We start from the raw sequence: 19,505 nt of genomic DNA, 5'->3' as shown, positions 1-19,505 counted from the left end.
ACCCTGGATGGAGTGCCAACCCATTGCAGGGCACACACACTCACACAATCCATTGGGAATTAAGACATCATTTACCCTAATCTGCATGTCTTTGGACTGTGGCAGGAAACTGTTGTTTTATACCCTTTTCACTCCACACTCAGAATGTCGAGTCCAAGAGTGATGGTGGAAACAAATGGTTATCGTTTAGAGGACCCGAGGAAGATGCCCTTACAAATGTATAGTGCCAAGCTATAGTGGCTTGTGTGAAAGTTGGTGGTAATGAACCCCTTTTCAAGGATTCATTAAACACAGATAAAAGCAATGGTGCCAGTTTACCAATAAATATTTTATAAAATTCAATTGAAAACCCATTAGGGCCTGGGGCTTTATTAGACTGCATAGCTGTAACAGCATTTAATACTTCTTCAACGGAAAATGGGGAGTACAATTGCCCGGCAATATTAGTATCAATAACAGGGTTTGAAAGATTATGAAAAATTCGTTCACTTTAGCTTTGTCCGTAGGAAATTCTGACTTATATAAAGAAGCGTACTATGCTTTAAAGATAGAATTAATTTCCAAGGGATCTGTGGTAATCGTGTCATAAGTGTTTTTAATACTAGGTATTAAACGCAAAGTGGCTTATCGTCGTAGCTGATGTGCCAACAAGCGACTTGCCTTGTCGCATATTCATAATATAAGCCACGACTGCGTAGTAACAAGCGCTCTGCCTCTTTCGTTGACATTAAATTAAATTCTGCTTGCAAATCAAGACGCTGCTTCAGTAATTCTGGAGAAGGGTTGAGTGCATAACTTTGATCAGGGTTACTAATCGCAGATGTAAGTTCTTTAAGCCTGGCATTATTCTTTTTATTAGCAAGAACAGAATAAGAAATAATTTGACCTCTCAGGTAGCATTTAAGTGTCTCCCATAGCAGAGAATATGAGACTGAATCGTTTTGTTTGAAGGACAAGAACTCCTCAATAGAACTTAAAATGAATTCACAAAATTCTTTATCTGCCAGAAGAAGAGAGTTAAATCTCCAAAGTGGTGGGCTACGTTTATAGGTAGAAAGTTGAATATCCATTGGCAGAGGTGAATGATCAGATATTACAATTCCAGAATAGTCAGAAGAATTAACACATGAATTAAGAGTTCTGTCAATAAAAAAGTAATCAATCCTGGAATAAGAATGTGAGAAAAAAAGAAAAAAATTTTATTGATGGGTTGCGAAATCTCCATGGATCAATAAGATCGTTCTGTTTCATAAAATCTGAAAATATTTTAGACATAGATGATGAAGTCAGATTACGAGGATTAGATCGATCCAAGATGGGATCAAAAACACAATTCAGATCTCCACCAAGGATCAGCAAATGGGTATCCAAGAAGGGGATGTTACTCAGCAATCTATTAGCGAATTCAGCATCATCAAAATTTGGGGCATATACATTTACCAACAAAACTTTTTTTTGCATTAGGGTACCAGCAACAATGATATATCTACCATTCCTATCAGCGATAACATTGGTCGATGAGAATTTAACTTTCTTATTAATGAGAATGGCAACTCCTCTAGCTTTCGAATTAAAGTTTAAGTGAAAGACCTGACCTACCCAAGGGCTATATAACCTATAATGATCTTTAATGCGAAGATGAGTCTCCTGTATAAATGCAATATCAGAATTTAGACAATTCAAGTGTGTGAAAACCTTAGATTTCTTAACAGGGTTACCCATACCTCTGACATTCCAACTAATGAATCTAAGAGGCATGCCTGACCCAGCAATGCTGGGTATCTCCTGTTTTCAACACAAGATTTGCAATAAGGCTAGCTCCCCACACAGTGGCACTAGTGGGTATGAGTGGCATTAGTTGAGTCATAAAACAGGGAAGAACGTGAATATAGAACATCTTAAGACATGCTGTTCACTTCCTTGTCGTAAGCAAAGAACTTCTGTTTAGGAGACACAGGAATTCAGAAATCGATAATTTGATAGAACATTAATGTGTATGCTGTTTCCCAACAGATAATTTACTAAAGGCAAGAAATCTAGCCTGACCCCGATGCTGAAGAGTGATACAACTCATTTAAAGAATGATGACCTGGCTCAGGTGTAGTAACTACGGCTATTAGGATCCAATGATTTGATTTATTGCATCGATTTAAAATGCTATTGAAAAGAAGCAAGGCAATTACAGTACTAAAAAAAATTATCTATTGAAAAAGTCTATAAATCAATTATCACAGTATTATCAAAGTGGATAAACAAATCATTCATGTTTTTAAACTAAGGTGTACATAGACCATCAAGCTGATTTCTCGGTAAATAATATTTTTATTAGTTCATCATTAAATTAATCATTGTCATCCTCAGAAATGATCAAATATCATACCCCAGTCTCTGAACAAGTTAGTCACATATCAGTTTGAAGAATGTCAAGGTAAGTTTTGGTGGTAGTGACCTATATTGTATAATATCAAAGCACATTAAATTCAAAAAATATTCAATCCATGGTTAAGAGATGCAAGTCTTATCATAGTAGAGTCAGTGGTATCATCAAATGTTGACAAATGTTCACTTTAACAATTATGTGCAGCCTAATGTTTACATTTCACAAACTGTACCAGGATAAAATACTAAGGTTAAAAGAACCAACAGACACTAACAATCAAGGAGTTGTGTCATCTATAAAAAAAACAAACAAACAAACAAACAAACATTGGCATCGCTTCAGAACTGACATTCATTAGAAACAGTTTGTACCTGGGCCTCCAACAATGAAAGTGGACCTTATATAAACTTAAACACCTTTCCTTTTATTCTAAACTTCCAGCTGCCTAACAATCATTATGACTGCAGATCAGTCCCTTCTAGCTGATATCACACAAATGAGGATGGGTTCCCTGTTGAGTCTTGAGTTCCTCTCAAGGTTTCTTCCTGTTGTCCTATCGTCGCTTTCGGCTTGCTCATCAGGAGTGTTGGGTGTAGAGTACTTGGATTACTTTTTTTTTTTCCAACTCTTTATTTTCCTACATACATACATACAGTACCACCTTTACAAGAAAGAGATGGACCGTAAATTAAAGTTCTTGGAAGTACTCTAACACAGTAAGTTTAGTTTATTGCAAAAAGGAACTCGAACCCCCCCCCCCCCATCCTTCTAACATTGATCAAATTGTTTGTGAAAGGTTCATAAAAAATAAAATAAAAGGCTTATTATACATGAGTAACATTTATAATCATAATATAATATAGAACTGGCTGGGACAGAAATTTAAATTGAAGCAAGGTGTACATGGACCATGAAATCAAAAAAGACATTATAAAATAAGTAATGAAATAAATAAATTAACATATAACAGTCTTGTGAAAGTTGCAAAAATAATATAAGTGGTTCCCAAATCTTTTTGAAAATGGGCAGTTTATCAATTAGTATGAATCTCAATTCTTCTTAGTGTAACATGTTTCCAAGTTCTCTAGCCCACATTTCAAAGGTGGGAACAGCATCAGATTTCCACATTTGTAAAATGAGTTTTTTTTTTGCATTGGATTACTTTTTTGATGTAACGAGTAATATAACATGTTAGGTCCGCCATTTATGTACTCAGTTATTTATTTTTTTATTTTTTTATTTTAATCCATTATTCAGACAATTTATGTAATTCATGAGCCAGACAGTAGTCATTCCGGTATTGTGTGTGTGTGAAAGTCGTCCTACAAGCCCTGCCCCCGATAGCCCGCTCCCCTCCCTCTGTTATTCTTGCTGTTATACCCTATCTCACCTATGCAGTTTGACTCGTGATGAGATGCAGTGTTAGCACTGTGAGCCACCACGAGTGACTGCCCAATGTTTCGCGCAGTTCTGCAAGGTTTGCGAGGACTGGCGCACGGCAAGATAAAAAAGTACTGTAATCACAAAACTCTCTGTGAATCATGAAAACTAAAACTAATTACTTTTATCAGAACGTAATGCTGTAATGTAACTGATTACTTTTTAATGACAGTGATTTTGTAATGTAATTAGTTACTTTAAAACGTAACGTCCCCCAACACTGCTCATCAGGGACAATCTGATTGGTTTGATTTGTACAATTTTTTTCAGACATTTCATACTTATTTCCATTATTGTTTTTTATTCTATAAAGCTGCTTTGCAACAACTACGATTGTTAAAAAAAACTTTTTAATTGAATTAAACTAAAGGAATGCAGGGGTGTGGCCATGTAAAGAGACATCAGGGGGGTAATACCAAAGCCACAGTACCCTCCCATAGACCTCCAGACTGCTGACCCCAAACCTATGCTACTGCTAAAAACACAGAACCAAAAATGCATTTTATAAATCTGTAGACCTAAACAAATAGCAGAGATAGGAGAATGTTTAACGTTAGACACGAATGTGCGTAAACAATACGCTGTAGTTACAAAAGCGCCTAGAAAAAGTGATTGATTTAAAGACGTAAAATAATAATCTATCTGTGTGTGTGTGTAATTAATTATGCAGGCTTTCTAGAATAATCCGTTCTTTTAAGGATTAGTGAGGCATTAATGCCCACTTTTGCCGGTAAACCCGCAGCAGGAGCGCACGAGCTGCACAACATGGAGCTTTTCTCATTCCAAAACTCGTCCTGCGTCCAGTTCCCTCAGCCACCATGTGATCTTGCTCTCTTGTATTTTTTTGAATCAAGAGTCAAGACTTAAAGACCCAAGAAATTACTTCCGAAATGATTAACTTGTAAAATGAAGTCGGAAAGAATGCAGACTGTAGTTAACTGTGCGATAAGGATGAGTGATTGTGCTGATCTTGCTCTGTTGAACGCTGATTGCGCGACAGGTCTTCAAGGAGAAAATGGGTTGTGCAACACGTAAAGAACTAGTCGAGACTGACATCATCACCAGAAGCTGAAAACTGATGACATGACAAAACTATAAGAGACTGAACTTACACTTTGGTCCCAGTGACATTTCCACAGGCTTACAAGAAAAGAAAAAAAATCCAGGGGAAAAGCCCTGACTAAGCCCATGTGTGTTGAACAAGCTGTTGCGTAAAGCTTCTTTCCTCACGCAGCATTTACGTATTAGAGCTGTTGTTTTTCCTGTTTCACACTGACAGTAATTTATTTTTTCCCTTGTTTGGATTTTTGCTTATCTGCAATTGAGTTGAAATATTGAACTACATATAATCTGTGTCCACTCGCAAGCAAATATGTTATGTTTTCGTCTTTAATATAATATAATATAATATAATATAATATAATATAATATAATATAATATAATATAATATAATATAATATAATATAATAATAAAGCAGATAAGTAAAAGTAAAATCTATCTTAAATCCACATCCCCCATGTCCATCAATAAATAATACGTTTGAATGCCTCATTTCTTCTACCAAGTTACTGTAGGCTTTACGAACGTGTGGCGCGTTACCTGTTAAACGATTATTGAGTGTCCTTCCACACTCACCAGTGATTGGTTGGCAGCCTCCACAGTTAGCCAATCAGAATCTGCCAGTGTTTTTCAGGCTTGTGCTCCTATAAATCAAAGCGATTGCCCAGATGGAATTTCTCGAGGGACGAGCGAGCAGAGAGAGGGAGAGCTTCGACCTGTTTCCCACAGGTAGGCTTTGAGCCCATAAATTACATTATTACAAGCATGGACTTTAAACTTTTTTTTCTTTTTTAAAACTCTGCTTTAAATGTTGTATTTGAAAACACCTATAAAAATTCATAATTCTTGAATGAATATACTGTATTTAAATTAAGAGCAAAATGTCCACTAAGTGGTAAAATATGTAGTAAAATAATAAGTAAAATATGTAAAAAAAACTTTAAAAAAAACTAATTGAGCTGAACTGATATGTTTATGTAAAAATCTTTAAATAGAATTAAGTACATTTAGAAACTTTTTTTGTTGTTGCAAAATTTACATATCAATTTGCAAAATGGGCAAAATTTATTTTGTTAAGTGTAGTTTAAAATAATCTTAAAGTTTTATGATAGATATAAGAAACTACAAGTCCAATGTTTAATTACAAAAATTCTAATGCCTCGATTGGTTAATATTAAAAATGTTAAGGCTATTTTAGCTGGGATATAAATAGGTGTGATGCCTTTTTATTGTTGTAACAATTTAAACATTTTTAAGTTTACATTTCCCCAAATGTATCTAATTCTCTGTCATTTGTTATAAATGACTGTCACTTCTCTTTTTCATTTACAGATCTGAGCTGGTGTGTGTACATCTGTCCTCTTGTAGTCCCATCCCTTGTTCACTATGGCTCCTACACTCTCCACTGCATTTGCTCGTCGCTGGTGGATGGCAGTTACAGCCATCATTGAGAACTTACTGTTTTCTGCTGTACTGCTAGGCTGGGGCTCCCTTCTCATCATGCTCAAATCTGAAGGCTTTTACTCCTATCTCTGCACAGAACATAGTAAGAACCCATGGTTGAGTTGATTATATATGTGTTAATGATAACCTTGCTTGGCTTATGTAGTATTGTAAATTAACAAACCAACACCTACTGTTTTGCATTTCAAAAAGCATGGAATGCATTGTGCCACAGCAATGCTAAACTGTTTTATCAGCTCATCAGCTGTAAACAACTTTTAAAAGCCCTTTGTGCTTTCTTTCATCACAGATGAAGAATTGGTTGGTCATCCATGAATCTGGAGACTTTTAGTCAGGGTTTCTTTATTTAGAATGCTATGTAGTTGTTTGGAGACAAAAAGTTACTCCATTGGGATTCAGTGACCTAACCAGTTCAGCCATAAATTGAGAGGCCTAAGGCTGTAAAATGTATGCAGCCTTAAATACTAATGTAGTGTTTTTTAACTTTGAAACATTCCTTTTTTCTGTTTGTGTGACATGGTATCAGGCTTATTGATTTTCTCTAAATAGATTTATTGACCTAAACATTAACCAGACGCCTCAGCAGGGTCTAAAGACTGAAACCACCTTGTTCCTGGAATATTCCTTTGTTCCACTGAATTTGAATCAATTAGAAACTCAATCCTGATAAATCACAAAAGTCATGCTAATGGCCACAAAAAGGTACAAAAGGACATTCTTGTGAATGGAAGCAGTTGAAGACATTAATTATGAGTGTTCTGGCTACAGCCACTGAGACCTGCCCTATCTCTTGTGGATAAAGGCTAAAATTTCAATCATGTTTTGCTGTCTAGATCCTACTGATTTAGGAGCCTATATTTAAACAAAATGCCTTTTTGTTATGTCAGAGACAGAGCTTTGATCAGTCTATATTTGCAATATCAAGTGTCAATCAAATACAAGGCCTATATAAACTGAAAATCAATCAAAGGTAAAGCCCTATTGCCTTTTTTTACATGATGAAACATGATGCTTGTGACATAGCCAGGGAGGAGTCTGATGTTCTAATAAACATTTTCTTTGGCATTGTAATATAATAAAAGGTCTCCAATGGTGCAAAGTATAAGTACTGCAAAAACATCAGAGTGATACAAGCCTTTGCCCTCGTCTTGAGCAGATCTGAGTGCAAGGTGGCCTCATGTACCATCTGTTCCTGATTTTTATCAGATCTGGCCAGCACAATGTTCTGGCAGTGAATATGAAAGGACACTATCAGTTCTCACTTTCCTAAGTTTTACTTTTTTTTCTTTAGCTTGCTACCTTTCAGCACTTTCAGAGAATTAATTTACCTGGTACCAAATTGAATTCTTCACAATAATTCAGACAGTTGTATTGTATATGTTGATGACTACTTAATAAGCCATTTCTTTTTCTATAAATAAAAGTCACAGCTAACTTGCGCTACTTACAATAATTAAACTGCATATGCCCTTTTATAATTCTAAATTTGAAAAAAGAAAAATGTAAGATATAAAAGTACATTAGCTTACATCTTTTGATTCTGTGCATTAGCCTATATTTTTAATTAGATATGAATATTTCTGACCTTGTTGTAACTAATAAGGATCAGCAGGTCAATGAGCCTTAATAAAAGACCGGATTAAAGAAATGGAAAGGGAACTAAATGTGATACTACTGATCGCTGTTTTCGCTGTGCTTATATCTTTAAAATAGTTTTCTCTTAAATAAAAACAGGTTAATATAAACCTTATGATAATACGTTTTAAGCAGTAATAAAAGTATTATTTTTCATTACTGACATAGGTTATTCAAATTGTACATGGTGGTAGAGTAATTTTTTTAAAATACAAAACTACTAGTCAGCATAGTCTCCATCACAAGTGATACATTTTAATCGTTGAACCCATCTCTCATTTTCCATCAAAATCCTCTTGGTCGCAGTTGAATAAAAAAAAAAATTCTTTATCCATATGTACCCCTCTATATATCCATCCCTTGTGAATTGTGTCATCTCTGGAAAAACGGGGATTTTCATAAAGAATTCGAGAGTTGGGTTCAAAGATTTAATTGTTTAATTTATGGATTTTTTTTTTTTAGGTATTATGACATTCATCACATTTATATGTATAAATTAAATGTAAACTTTACAGGATAATCCATTTCTAAAAGCACGGTAATTCATACCACTTAAATATAATTTAAAGTTTATAAATGATTTTCCAAATGATTTACTAATAATTAATTTGTATCCAGAATCCAGTAAATTATGAATAACAAGGTCCATTGTAATGGTTTGAGAGCCCTTCGCCTCCATTATTCCATTTTTTATATTTAAAACTCTTCCTAATCTTTTCAGATGTCTATTATAGTCACTTTTCTATGCCATGTTTACAAATCCTACCTTCAAGTGTGTTACAATAAGACCTGCAGGATAATATGCAGCATGCAGTTTTCTCTAGTCAGAAGAAAGCTAGGTGAAGTGGCATTCTGTAGGCTTTTAGTGCTTGTCCTATCAGCTAACATGTTTTTTCCATGTCACCTCACTCTGAGGCCTTCTGCTGAATGAAGTAAATATGGGTAGTTCCAGTTACAGGCGGTTTGATTATGTAACAGAGTGCAACAATAAACTCTTCCAGCAGTGTACAATAAAAGTACAGCAAATTGGTGCCTTCTTACTGCCTATCAGCGAGTTATCTCTGTCTTTTACAGAGCACTTCATGATAATCAGCACTTTACTGCTGGTACAAGGTCATTTGGTAAAGCTAGAGAATAAAGCTTTGCTATTATTGGACATTTTAGTACTGCTCACAAAGTATGGTTTAATTAGTTTTCATTATAATGATGGCCTGTGTGGTACAATAAAGTAATTTTGTGTAAAGTTTGGATAGCAATAAATAGTAATATATAGCAAATAGGATTTAATAGATAATAAATCACAATTTACAACCATTAAATATAAAATAAGCATAATTTTCATTGTATATATTTTTTTCTTTGTAAAGTTAAATGAAGTTTATTTATTTATGAAGTTTAGAATTAATATGCTCTTTATTTTTAAGTTAATATGTATATACTTACTTATTCTGTGAGAGTGAGATTTTTCAAAGAACAGCTGTGCAGTTCCTGGAGCAGCATGTGAGGCAGTGTGATAGAACAGCTCCTCCAGCTATAAACAACTAAATCTTATCTTACCTCAGAATTTCATTTAACTCATATGACACATGCTCCATTAATTCCCTATTTAGCTTTCATTCTCAGCTGATTGTGAAGATTATGCTGTGATTATAGTTGCTGAAAAAAGTGTTAAAACTCTCTTTTTTCCTAAACGTGACAAAAACAACTATAAGTCTGAACAGAGCAGGCTGTCTTGCTACAGTCTGAAGGCAAAATCCAATAATTGTCTGAAAATTATCCATCCATAATCAACTGTCTTCTCTTTAGAAAAGATCAAAACCCAGGTTTGTGAGGTTTTAAAGTCTTATTTTCAAAGGTCAAACAGAGCTTTCATGTGGACTAGTTTCAAAATCATAAATGCAGTATTTTCAAAATGCTAGCAGTTGTAGCTATAAAATACAACATTTAATGAAAAAATATTATTATAAACACCTGGAATATTTAGGAAACACTAAACAGTTATTAGCTAATAATTCATGCTAATAATTAGACCGCTATATGCTACATTATTATCACAGTGTTACTCTTTCCCAATTCATTTCTGCTACAGTCCTTATTTTGAGAAAAAAGAAAAGAAAAATTTAGTGTGTTCTAAGTAGTTTGTCTTGATTGATGGTGTTTTTCTGTGATTAAATGAATTTGCTAACTTTGTTTTACGTTTTCTTTTCCAGGTAACAGTTCCACTTTAAACATCTCTACAAAACCAGTGACTTCACCAGCAGTGGAAGAGGAAGACTACCTATATGAGGAGTTTCCACATGACAATGGGGTAGAAATAGTTTCTCTGAAACCAGTGGATCAACCTCTGCATTTGAACGGCTGGTTGATCTGCAAAGAACAGGATGAGATGCTAAACCTTGCCTTCACTGTTGGCTCGTTCCTTCTCAGTGCCATTGCTCTTCCTCTCGGCATCGTCATGGACAAATATGGACCCCGCAAACTCCGTCTGACTGGCAGGTTAGTCCTATGGTCATTGATTTTGACCTTAACTTTGTAAAAGATTTTTTTCTGACTGCTATTCTCCTTTATTTCAGTGCCTGCTTTGGCTTGTCATGCCTGCTTATTGCCTATGGAGCCAGCAACCCCAGTGGTAGGGCTATAGCTAATCTGTCCCACATAATCAGACCATCAATTAGAGTATCAAACTGATAAATGCTGTGTTTTATTAATTTTTTTGTTCCAGAACTTTCTGTACTTATTTTTATCGCACTGATTTTTAATGGCTTTGGAGGAATGTGTATGACCTTCACTTCCCTTACAGTAAGTGTGGTTCACAATTATGGTCTCTTTGTTCATGTGGTGTTTGTTAAAGTCTTTTTCATTATATTTTCCTTCTCTTGCGCACTTCTTTTCAGCTCCTTATAATTTTTTTCTTCCGCTGTTTCCCTACTTTGGCCACTCGGCTGTTCAAGCTTTTGCTTCATGAAGACCATCAGCTATTAGCACTTTGTTTAAAATATGATGTTACCAGAAGCTCTGGGGTGATAAATACTGTACATTTTATTTAGTTTTCTAGCAACAGTCTCTCTCTCTCTTTCTCTCACTCTTTCTGCTCTAATAGTGTACACTAGGTTAATTATTAGGCCCATCTACCATTCGTACTTCTCTTTCTCGTTCCTGATGACTGGGTTTTGCTGAGGCATAAGCTATTTTGCGTCTATCGAGCAGTAGAGCGCTGACCTGGCAACAAAAGCCCAAGGTCTTCACAAGCGCCTGGTATGCTTGTCAAGTTGTGCAACCTTAATGGCATCTTGAACATTATGATTGTTTTTTCATTGCCAAGCAACCATGTCAGAATAGATTGCATATAGTTTGGAAGGGTCATTTTTATGGTCACAAAACATAACTGTACTGAAAAAAAATACTTACTGTACAGTACCAAACCTCTGAAATTTGCACAACCTTCATATACTGGTCATTATTTGCTTGCTGCAGCTACACTCATGTACAATATCTAAAAAAAAAAAAGGAGCTGACTTTTGGGTCAATTCATTCTAATAATCAAATGCCAATATCAAATGTTCAATATCTATCCTAAATAGCTTTGTGTTTGTGGTTCAATGACTGCTGCGGGACTGCTTGTCAACAGGCAAGGCAGGCAACTGTTTGGGGCCCCAGATCTTTAGGGGCCCCTAGAGGGTGGACAAACTTATTCATTATTTATAGGATAATGGTGATGAATGAATAAATTGCAGGGGGGGCCCTGAAAATGTTTGCCTAAGGCCCAACAGACTCTAGAATAGCCTCTGGGTTAATGCAATAATGAAGGGTTATAACCTAACGATAATGTACTCACACATTGTATAACCTGTATATATATTGTATAATCCTTTATTATTGAGTGAATTTTGAGCTTTGCTGATCACTTTACTAACCCTTATTAAAGTAGATGATATCTAGCATTTTTTTTTTAAATATTATGCACAATTTAGACATCATGGAATTTAATTCTAATTTTCTGTTAGTAGGTATTTTTAATCAGCCTATTTCCATTATTGATGTCCATTATTACATTTTTTTCAGGATTTTCTCTATTATGGTACGTACTGTATCAGTATCAAGATAGTATAATGACACTAGTTTCTGAACTATATCAGGGAATTAGTGATGACAGTACAGTGCCCCCAATAAAAAAAAAAACAGGAAAACCATTTTGCTCTTAGCTCTTAATTACCCTATGTTTCTTCTCCGTTGTGCAGTTCATGCAACCCAGAGGTGTTCTGAGAATAGTTTGCCATGCTCTCAATCAATAAACCCCCAGGGTTAAAATGATAATAGACAGCAGGAAGAGTTGTAACAGGAACTAAGGGATGAAAATAGTTAGCTAATGTGTTTTTGTTTGTTTTTTCAGCTTCCCAGCATGTTTGGAGACCTGCGTTCCACATTTATTTCTCTCATGATTGGCTCCTATGCATCGTCAGCTGTCACATTTCCTGGGGTTAAGGTGTGTGTATAAATTACAGTCAAAGTACTACTATTTGTATTTCTGTACAGGGTACTTTTTCTATCCATTGCATGCCTGTTATAAATATAAATTAAACCTAGAAACCCCTAAGGACAAAAAGAAAAAAAAAAGTAAGATTGAAGGTCAAAGTTTCAGCATTTTATTTGCCTCAATGCAGGTGATCTATGACCTGGGAGTGAACTTCATTACTATCCTGGTAGTGTGGGCGGTGTGTGCTGGCCTTGTCTTCCTCAACTGTTTCCTCAACTGGCCTCTTGAAGCCTTTCCTGGCCCAGAAGACATGGACTACACGTAAGAAATAGGACATGTGAACACATAAGCATGAACACATATGCTAAAGATGTTAGTACAATGTTTCCTAATATGGTAACAAAAATAATGTGGATAAACATACCATAATGCAGCACAGTAGTATGGCTATATATGTTTTTGAATAGTCTGCGGTAATGAAGTTAAATGTGTGTAATTTGTTACTGTAAAATGCAGATGCAATTTTTGGATTAAGAGAATGCCAAGTAGATTGTTAATTTGGTTATTTTCTTATTTGGTTATTTATCAGTATTGCAAAAATCAACAGGGGAAAAAAAATATACACTTTGCACAGATTCATTTTTACATGTCATTTTTCTGCCTTTTTTTTCAGTGTGAAGATCAAGTTTAGCTGGTTGGGTTTCGACCACAAGATTACCGGAAAGGAATTTTATAAGCAGGTGACCACAGTAGGCAAACGGTTAAGCACAAGTGCCCCTCCAACACAGAAGGAGCTGTCTGACAGTGAAGCTTACAAACTCTGCCTCTCTACCATGGACCTGGAGGTGCAGTGTGAGCCCAAAGAAGAATGTAAGAGTTAATTTAGTTTTAATGCATGCATTATTCATAAAGGTTTTCAAAATCTGTTACATAGTATAATTAAGGTAGAAGAAATAAATTGTAACTACATTTTCTGGCCAAACAAAGGTTGTAGTTTTAGAAGGGTCAAGTTATTGCAACAATATTGCACAGTAAAGTACAGAAAAGCATGGAATTACTGGAATTCGACTAAGAACCATACAATGCATTCTTAAAACCTGGAAGGATAGTTAACTTCCTGGAAGAAATGTGCTTGGAAAAAAAAAATCACGAGTGGTACTAAATGACTAGGTTATCTTGTCAATTAATTTTTTTTCTTTCCTAGTCACATGTCCTGGGCATATTCCAAGAATTGTAAAATAGTATAAAAAAAAATCAATTTTCAAACATGAATTGGCTACATTGTGCATTATGAAACATGAAAGTTTAGCCAGGCAGTTTATCTAGCTGGATGTAATTGCAATGATTAAAATGTGTTGTTGGTCTTGGTTGCAGCTCAGTCCTTCATGCAGAGTATCCTCAGCCCTCTCTTCTTGCTCAGCCTGGTTACAATGTGTGTCACTCAGCTGCGTCTGATCTTCTACATGGGAGCCATGAACAGCATCTTGGAGTCCATGAGCGATGGAGACCTTGATACAGGTGCATAAAGCATAAATAGAAAGAGAGAGAGAGAGATTGTTGGAGAGGTTTTTTTATGTGTATGAATTATTTTACATGGTGACAATGAGTGGATATCCTCCACTGTTTTCATGGTAATTAATATTGCTATTAATGGTATTTTGGAAATGGTATTTTGGAAATCGGTGGTTGTATAGGGATGGGTGGTATGGTCTTAAGAGCAACAACATGCTTCTTTTTGGCATTTTATTTCCCCTCATTTTCAAAAAGTCTGTTTTTTTATCTCTTTGCAAAAAAAACAACAACAACAAAAAACGTATAAAACTTTACAGTGATAGGATATTTTTACCATATCCCTATTATATATTTTTACATCACCCACCCTTTTTTATAAGCTCACCTGAATCACTAAGATTGTGCTTTCAGCTGCTTTGCTGTCTAAGCAATTAACCTTCACCCATACAAGGTGTTACTGGAAAAATACTCCCTCATTCATGGCATTCTGGCTTTTTATGACATTGGAAGCTAAACTCATTAACGCTAACCTTGATTCACTCATTTACCTCAATAGTTACTGACTAACATATGAATATGCATTATAATATACACTAATACATATTTCTCTCTCTTTGTCTATCCTTTATAGTGAGTCTGTATACCTCTATTTTTGGCGTGATGCAACTGTTGTGCCTCTTGACCACTCCAGTCATTGGTCAGATCATGGACTGGAAGCTAAAGGACTGTGATGACGAGACTGATATAAAAAATGCCAGCAAGTGAGCATCATTTATCCGCACATTACAATACTCTTCCTATACATTACTATATAGTATTAATATGTAACATAGTACATAGTAAAACTTCACTATAATGTGCTAATGGGAAATCTGCCATCTGTCCTGGGCCCGCAGTAATCTCCTAACAGAAAATATTGTCAATGTTTGATGAATGACTTTATAATAAATTAATACATTTTATTAATAAATTTTGCTTTATTTCTTAGAAATGAGCCACAGCCGAAGCGAAGGGACAGAAAAATCCAAAAGATAACCAATGCCATTCGAGCCTTTGCTCTAACGAATCTCATCCTTGTTGGATTTGGCATCACTTGTCTTATCCCAATCCTTCAACTTCAGGTAATTTAAATGCAAACATTTCTGCTAGCAAAAATTTAAATTTGGAAAAATAAAAAAATCTCTTAATCCCTACATTTTAACAAACCAAATATCTATTTTTTTACAATGTCGCCCTCCAGTGGAGAAGATGCTCAAATGCTTTAGAAATAATACAGTATACAGTGGAACCTTGGATTACGAGCATAATTCGTTTCGTATTCCAAAACACTCGTAAATTAAATTTAATTTTCCCATAAGAAATAATGGAAACTTAAATTATATGTTCCACAGCCCCAAAAAATAAATACATAAAAATAATTAATACAAAATATAAAGTAAAAAATAAAACAAATAAACCTGCACTTTAACTTAAACAAGTAAAAATAAATCCAGACGGATAAGTGTTTCCGTCTGTGTGTGTGTGTGTGTGTGTGTGTGTGTGAGGCTAGAGTAAGTGGGGACTCTTGCTTTCAGCCCCTCATGTCTCCCCCTTCTCATCTTACACAGTAAAACTTTCTCCTCTCCTTTGAATTAAACACACACACACACGGAAAGACTGTTGTTAGCTTCTCCGCTTTATTTTAAATGTTGCTCGCGACAGCGTAACGGCCCGTTAATTCATGCTCATGTAATGATGAGATGGACAAACTGGTCCTGGTTTGCTGCATTGTCAGGCTATATTTCGGGTGGATCCTGTACCTGAATCCAACAAAAAAAAAACTACTAAAGAACTCAGGCTCTATTTCCTAGCTTACATCTCGCATTTGCGTTCACACTCACCGGACTGCATTACCCACAATGCATCTCCTGCACTGGACTACACTTCAGTAAACAGCTGTCATAAATCAACCTCTCTCTTCCGCAACACTGTTTTGTCGGAAACTTTAGCAAGGAACATCGCTAATGACGCTCGTGTAAGCACATACTAACGAAATCACTGCTGTAAAGTAAAACGAACAAACTAATTAACCTGGACTTTACCTTTAAAAATAATCGCAATAGGGCAGAGTTTCTGTGTAGAGCAAAGTGTGTGTGCGCGCGTAATTTGACACTGCCAGTTCACACACTCTTCCATGCCTTAATGTGTGTGCGTGTTTGTGTTTGTAAAGGAGAGGCGGTGCTTCACACACACACACACACACAAATACACACACACATTACGACGAGAGAGAGTGTGTGAACCAGCACAGTGTCAAATTACGTGCACACACACACATAGCGATGGGCAGAGGAAGAAAATGGACTTTTAAACTCTGTATTGACCTCTGACTTTCTTTTGCTTACTCGCGCGCATGCACCCTGTACACACATGCATACAAACATAAAATAAAATATGTTTTACACACACACACATGGTCACAGTGTTATAGTAAACTATACACGGTACACGGATGTTGATTATACCAGTAAGAGATGAGCACTAAGTCCCAGCAGGGGAGACGATTAATCACAAGTCCGCAGCGCAAGAAAGAGAAAAACGTTGGCTCAGTTGTGATCACGTGACGCTCTGCGTTAAAACAAGAAGCGCATGTGTCATACATGATGCTCGGTACTCGTAAACCAAGACAATGCTTGTTTTTCAAGTCAAAATTTATTAAAAATCTTTTCTCGTCTTGCAAGACACTCGTAAACCGCGTTACTCGTAATCCGAGGTTCCACTGTGTATATATATATATATATATATATATATATATATATATATATATATATATATAATGTGTGTGGACTTCCCTAAGGTGTGGTTTGTTTGTCTGCATGTTCTTGTCTTTTTTTCTTACTTAGCATTCTTTCACCAGTTTATCTGTTCTGAACTTGCTAAAGCTTAATATGCAGTGATATTTCAGTTGGTGTGAAAATGACCAGCAGATGGCATGCAAAAAACTTCAAGGGTGCAAAAGTAAAATGTTTCACTGGGGACAGAAAGTCATGCCTTGCATAGGATTAAGCAATAAATTGTAAAGATGTGTTCATTAACACCTTAAATCACTTGCATACAGCTAAATGCTACAGTGAAAGATTAGATGATTTAAGCTCTGATTTTAACCAGCATTATCTCCCACCAGATGCTCTCTTTTGTTCTGCATACAATTGTCAGAGGTTTTATCCACTCAGCTATTGGAGGACTTTATGCTGCTGTGTAAGTTTGCTACTTTCAAGTCAATCTTTTTAAAGTCAATCATCAGAAGTACTCTTGCTCATCGTGTTGAAATTAACCATCCTTATGGATATGTATATTTTTGTGTTTCTTTACAGTTACCCATCGTCTCAATTCGGGACCCTGACTGGGATGCAGTCTCTGATTAGTGCCCTTTTTGCTCTGCTCCAGCAACCTCTTTTTATGGCCATGATGGGGCCCCTGGAGGGAAATCCACTCTGGGTATGAATACACACCATCAGAAAGACTCTATTAAATACTGTAATAGTACGAATCTGCAGGCTGTGAAGAGTTGAGATTTAAGATCTCTTAAATTTGTCAAATGCTCACACTTATAAAAGCTCATTTTCACATTGTGTCTCTCTTTTGTCTCTTTTTCTGTTATAGGTGGACGTGGGTCTTTTTGTTCTCAGCATGCTTGGTTTCCTGTTGCCCCTTTATCTGCTGTGTTTCCGCAAAAACCTTCACCAAAAGAGGAAAGAGAGAGAAAATGATGCCAAGATCTACATCAGAATCAATGGCAGTGACAAGACTGAGGCCTTTGTCTAGATCCAGGCCAAACCCAGAGACTAAAGCAAGGATGTACAGAGACAAAGAGAGAAATGTGTGTCATTTTTATCATGACTTATATATTAACATACATTTAAGCACGCACCTCTTGTTTAGAGGTTCAGCGTACTAACTATGCTGTTTTGGAAACTAATATATCATCAATGGAAAAAACAATATGGAATTCAAACCCTGTGTGTTCAAATGTATACTTTTTTTTTCTTCACTAGCTGTTCAACTCATTTTACATTGTCTGCTGTGTGAAGAAAAGGAAAGAAAGAAAAAAAAAACATTTGAACATTAATGTTCAGCTGCCTAACTCTTGGTACCTTACCAATGTGCTGTGCAAGAAAACAGCAATGCTAAAAATTGTAAATGACTTTTGGTTATGAGAATTTTATATTTGTATGAGATAATAACGATGCATTAAACAAGCTGGTCCATCTGAGTTTGTGGAATGAATTGTGAATATTATTACCTACATTTTGCAGTTCCATCAAGAGCATAATTTAGAAATTTAGTAACAAAAACAACAACAAAGAAGTACATTAATGCATTCTTTAATTTAATAATTGGCCTTTATATACGGTCTATGAATGGGCTTGAAACCCTGGCCTTTGTCACTCCCTAGAGGTAAAAGTTGTAAATGCTAAGCTATAAACCTGGCCAGTGCTGGAGTATTCCGATGCACAGCACCTCAAGGAGGCAGTATTTCACCCAACCGTATAGTACTAGGTAACATAAGAGGTGCTATAGAAGATCTATCTGAGAAGAATTTTATTTATTTTCAATGGCATTAAAACTATAATGATTTGTCTACTTAAAAATATAACAGTATGTAATACATTAAAGCATTATTCATACACATAGATGCTCATATATTTATTTGGTTTTAGAGACCTCTACATAGCATTAGGGCATCTGTGTTTACTGTAGGTTACTCAACAGTTACACGTTAGGTACTGTAATTGCTTAAAGGTGGCTTTAATTTTTTATAGAGTTGGCGACTGGAGTGAATGTTTCCTGCTTTGGTCAACCCTTTATTGTGAACAGTACAGTACAGTACTTTTATGTTTTACAGAGTTTTCACAGTCCCCTACATCTGTTCCTTCTGACCTGTTAGAATTCTATTGATATCCTATGGACCATTTTATTGGCTTCTCAGACAGGTATCATAAATATTAATGTGATCTTTAAAAGCGATGCCTCAAAATTTAATCACAAATGTTCTGGAGAAGTGTATGTATTTATAAATGTGATAAATGTGCAATTCTGAAGTGCTTAAAATTTGTATTACTTTTTTTCCTAAATTTAAACATTATACCGAAGTAAAATACTTCACTCTTGTTAGTTTGATCAAAAACTAGCAAACTCCTTTTTTTTATTGTACTGGATTGTTACTGAGAAATAACATCAAATAAATGTGATTTTCCTCATTGTGTGTTTTGCTGTGAAATAGGAATGCATCTTATATTGATGTCACAAAAATATAAGCACCTAATTACATAAACATTTGAGAAAATTTACATTTCATATTATATACATATATATATATATATATATATATATATATATATATGTATATATATATGAAATGTAAATTTTCTCAAATGTTTATGTAATTACAATATATATATTGTAGCGTTTTTACGCCGGGAAGAATGCTGGAGAGACGAGTGAGCTTATTTGCTATCCAATGCAATGGCTGGGAGTACTTTATTAAGCACACAGCATG

The 19,505-nt window shown here is 35.4% G+C and overlaps 1 protein-coding gene across 1 annotated transcript; it reads left to right on the top strand.

The window, feature by feature from the left end:
- Positions 1–5,551: 5,551 nt before the first annotated feature.
- Positions 5,552–18,218, top strand: slc43a2b (solute carrier family 43 member 2b). The gene is made up of 14 exons (XM_053516497.1): positions 5,552–5,610; positions 6,214–6,427; positions 10,191–10,476; positions 10,554–10,609; positions 10,703–10,779; positions 12,371–12,463; positions 12,642–12,775; positions 13,128–13,324; positions 13,829–13,972; positions 14,598–14,727; positions 14,955–15,087; positions 17,130–17,203; positions 17,320–17,443; positions 17,609–18,218. Exons 2-14 carry the CDS (start codon positions 6,268–6,270, stop codon positions 17,768–17,770), a joined length of 1,770 nt encoding a protein of 589 aa, XP_053372472.1. The 5' UTR covers positions 5,552–5,610; positions 6,214–6,267; the 3' UTR covers positions 17,771–18,218.
- Positions 18,219–19,505: the final 1,287 nt, after the last annotated feature.

The sequence above is a fragment of the Clarias gariepinus genome, chromosome 17 (assembly GCF_024256425.1).
Source record: "Clarias gariepinus isolate MV-2021 ecotype Netherlands chromosome 17, CGAR_prim_01v2, whole genome shotgun sequence".
NCBI lineage: Eukaryota > Metazoa > Chordata > Actinopteri > Siluriformes > Clariidae > Clarias > Clarias gariepinus.
The sequence above is the reverse complement of the archived record's forward strand: the minus strand, read 5'-3'. Positions and strand labels throughout refer to the sequence as shown.

Bases quoted from the DNA above. Each gene is read 5' to 3' on its own strand.
- slc43a2b (XM_053516497.1), top strand. From the start codon at position 6,268: ATGGCTCCTACACTCTCCACTGCATTTGCTCGTCGCTGGTGGATGGCA. The intron at 13,325-13,828 runs GTAAGAGTTAAT...TCTTGGTTGCAG, and splicing joins GTGTGAGCCCAAAGAAGAAT to CTCAGTCCTTCATGCAGAGT. The intron at 13,973-14,597 runs GTGCATAAAGCA...TATCCTTTATAG, and splicing joins CGATGGAGACCTTGATACAG to TGAGTCTGTATACCTCTATT.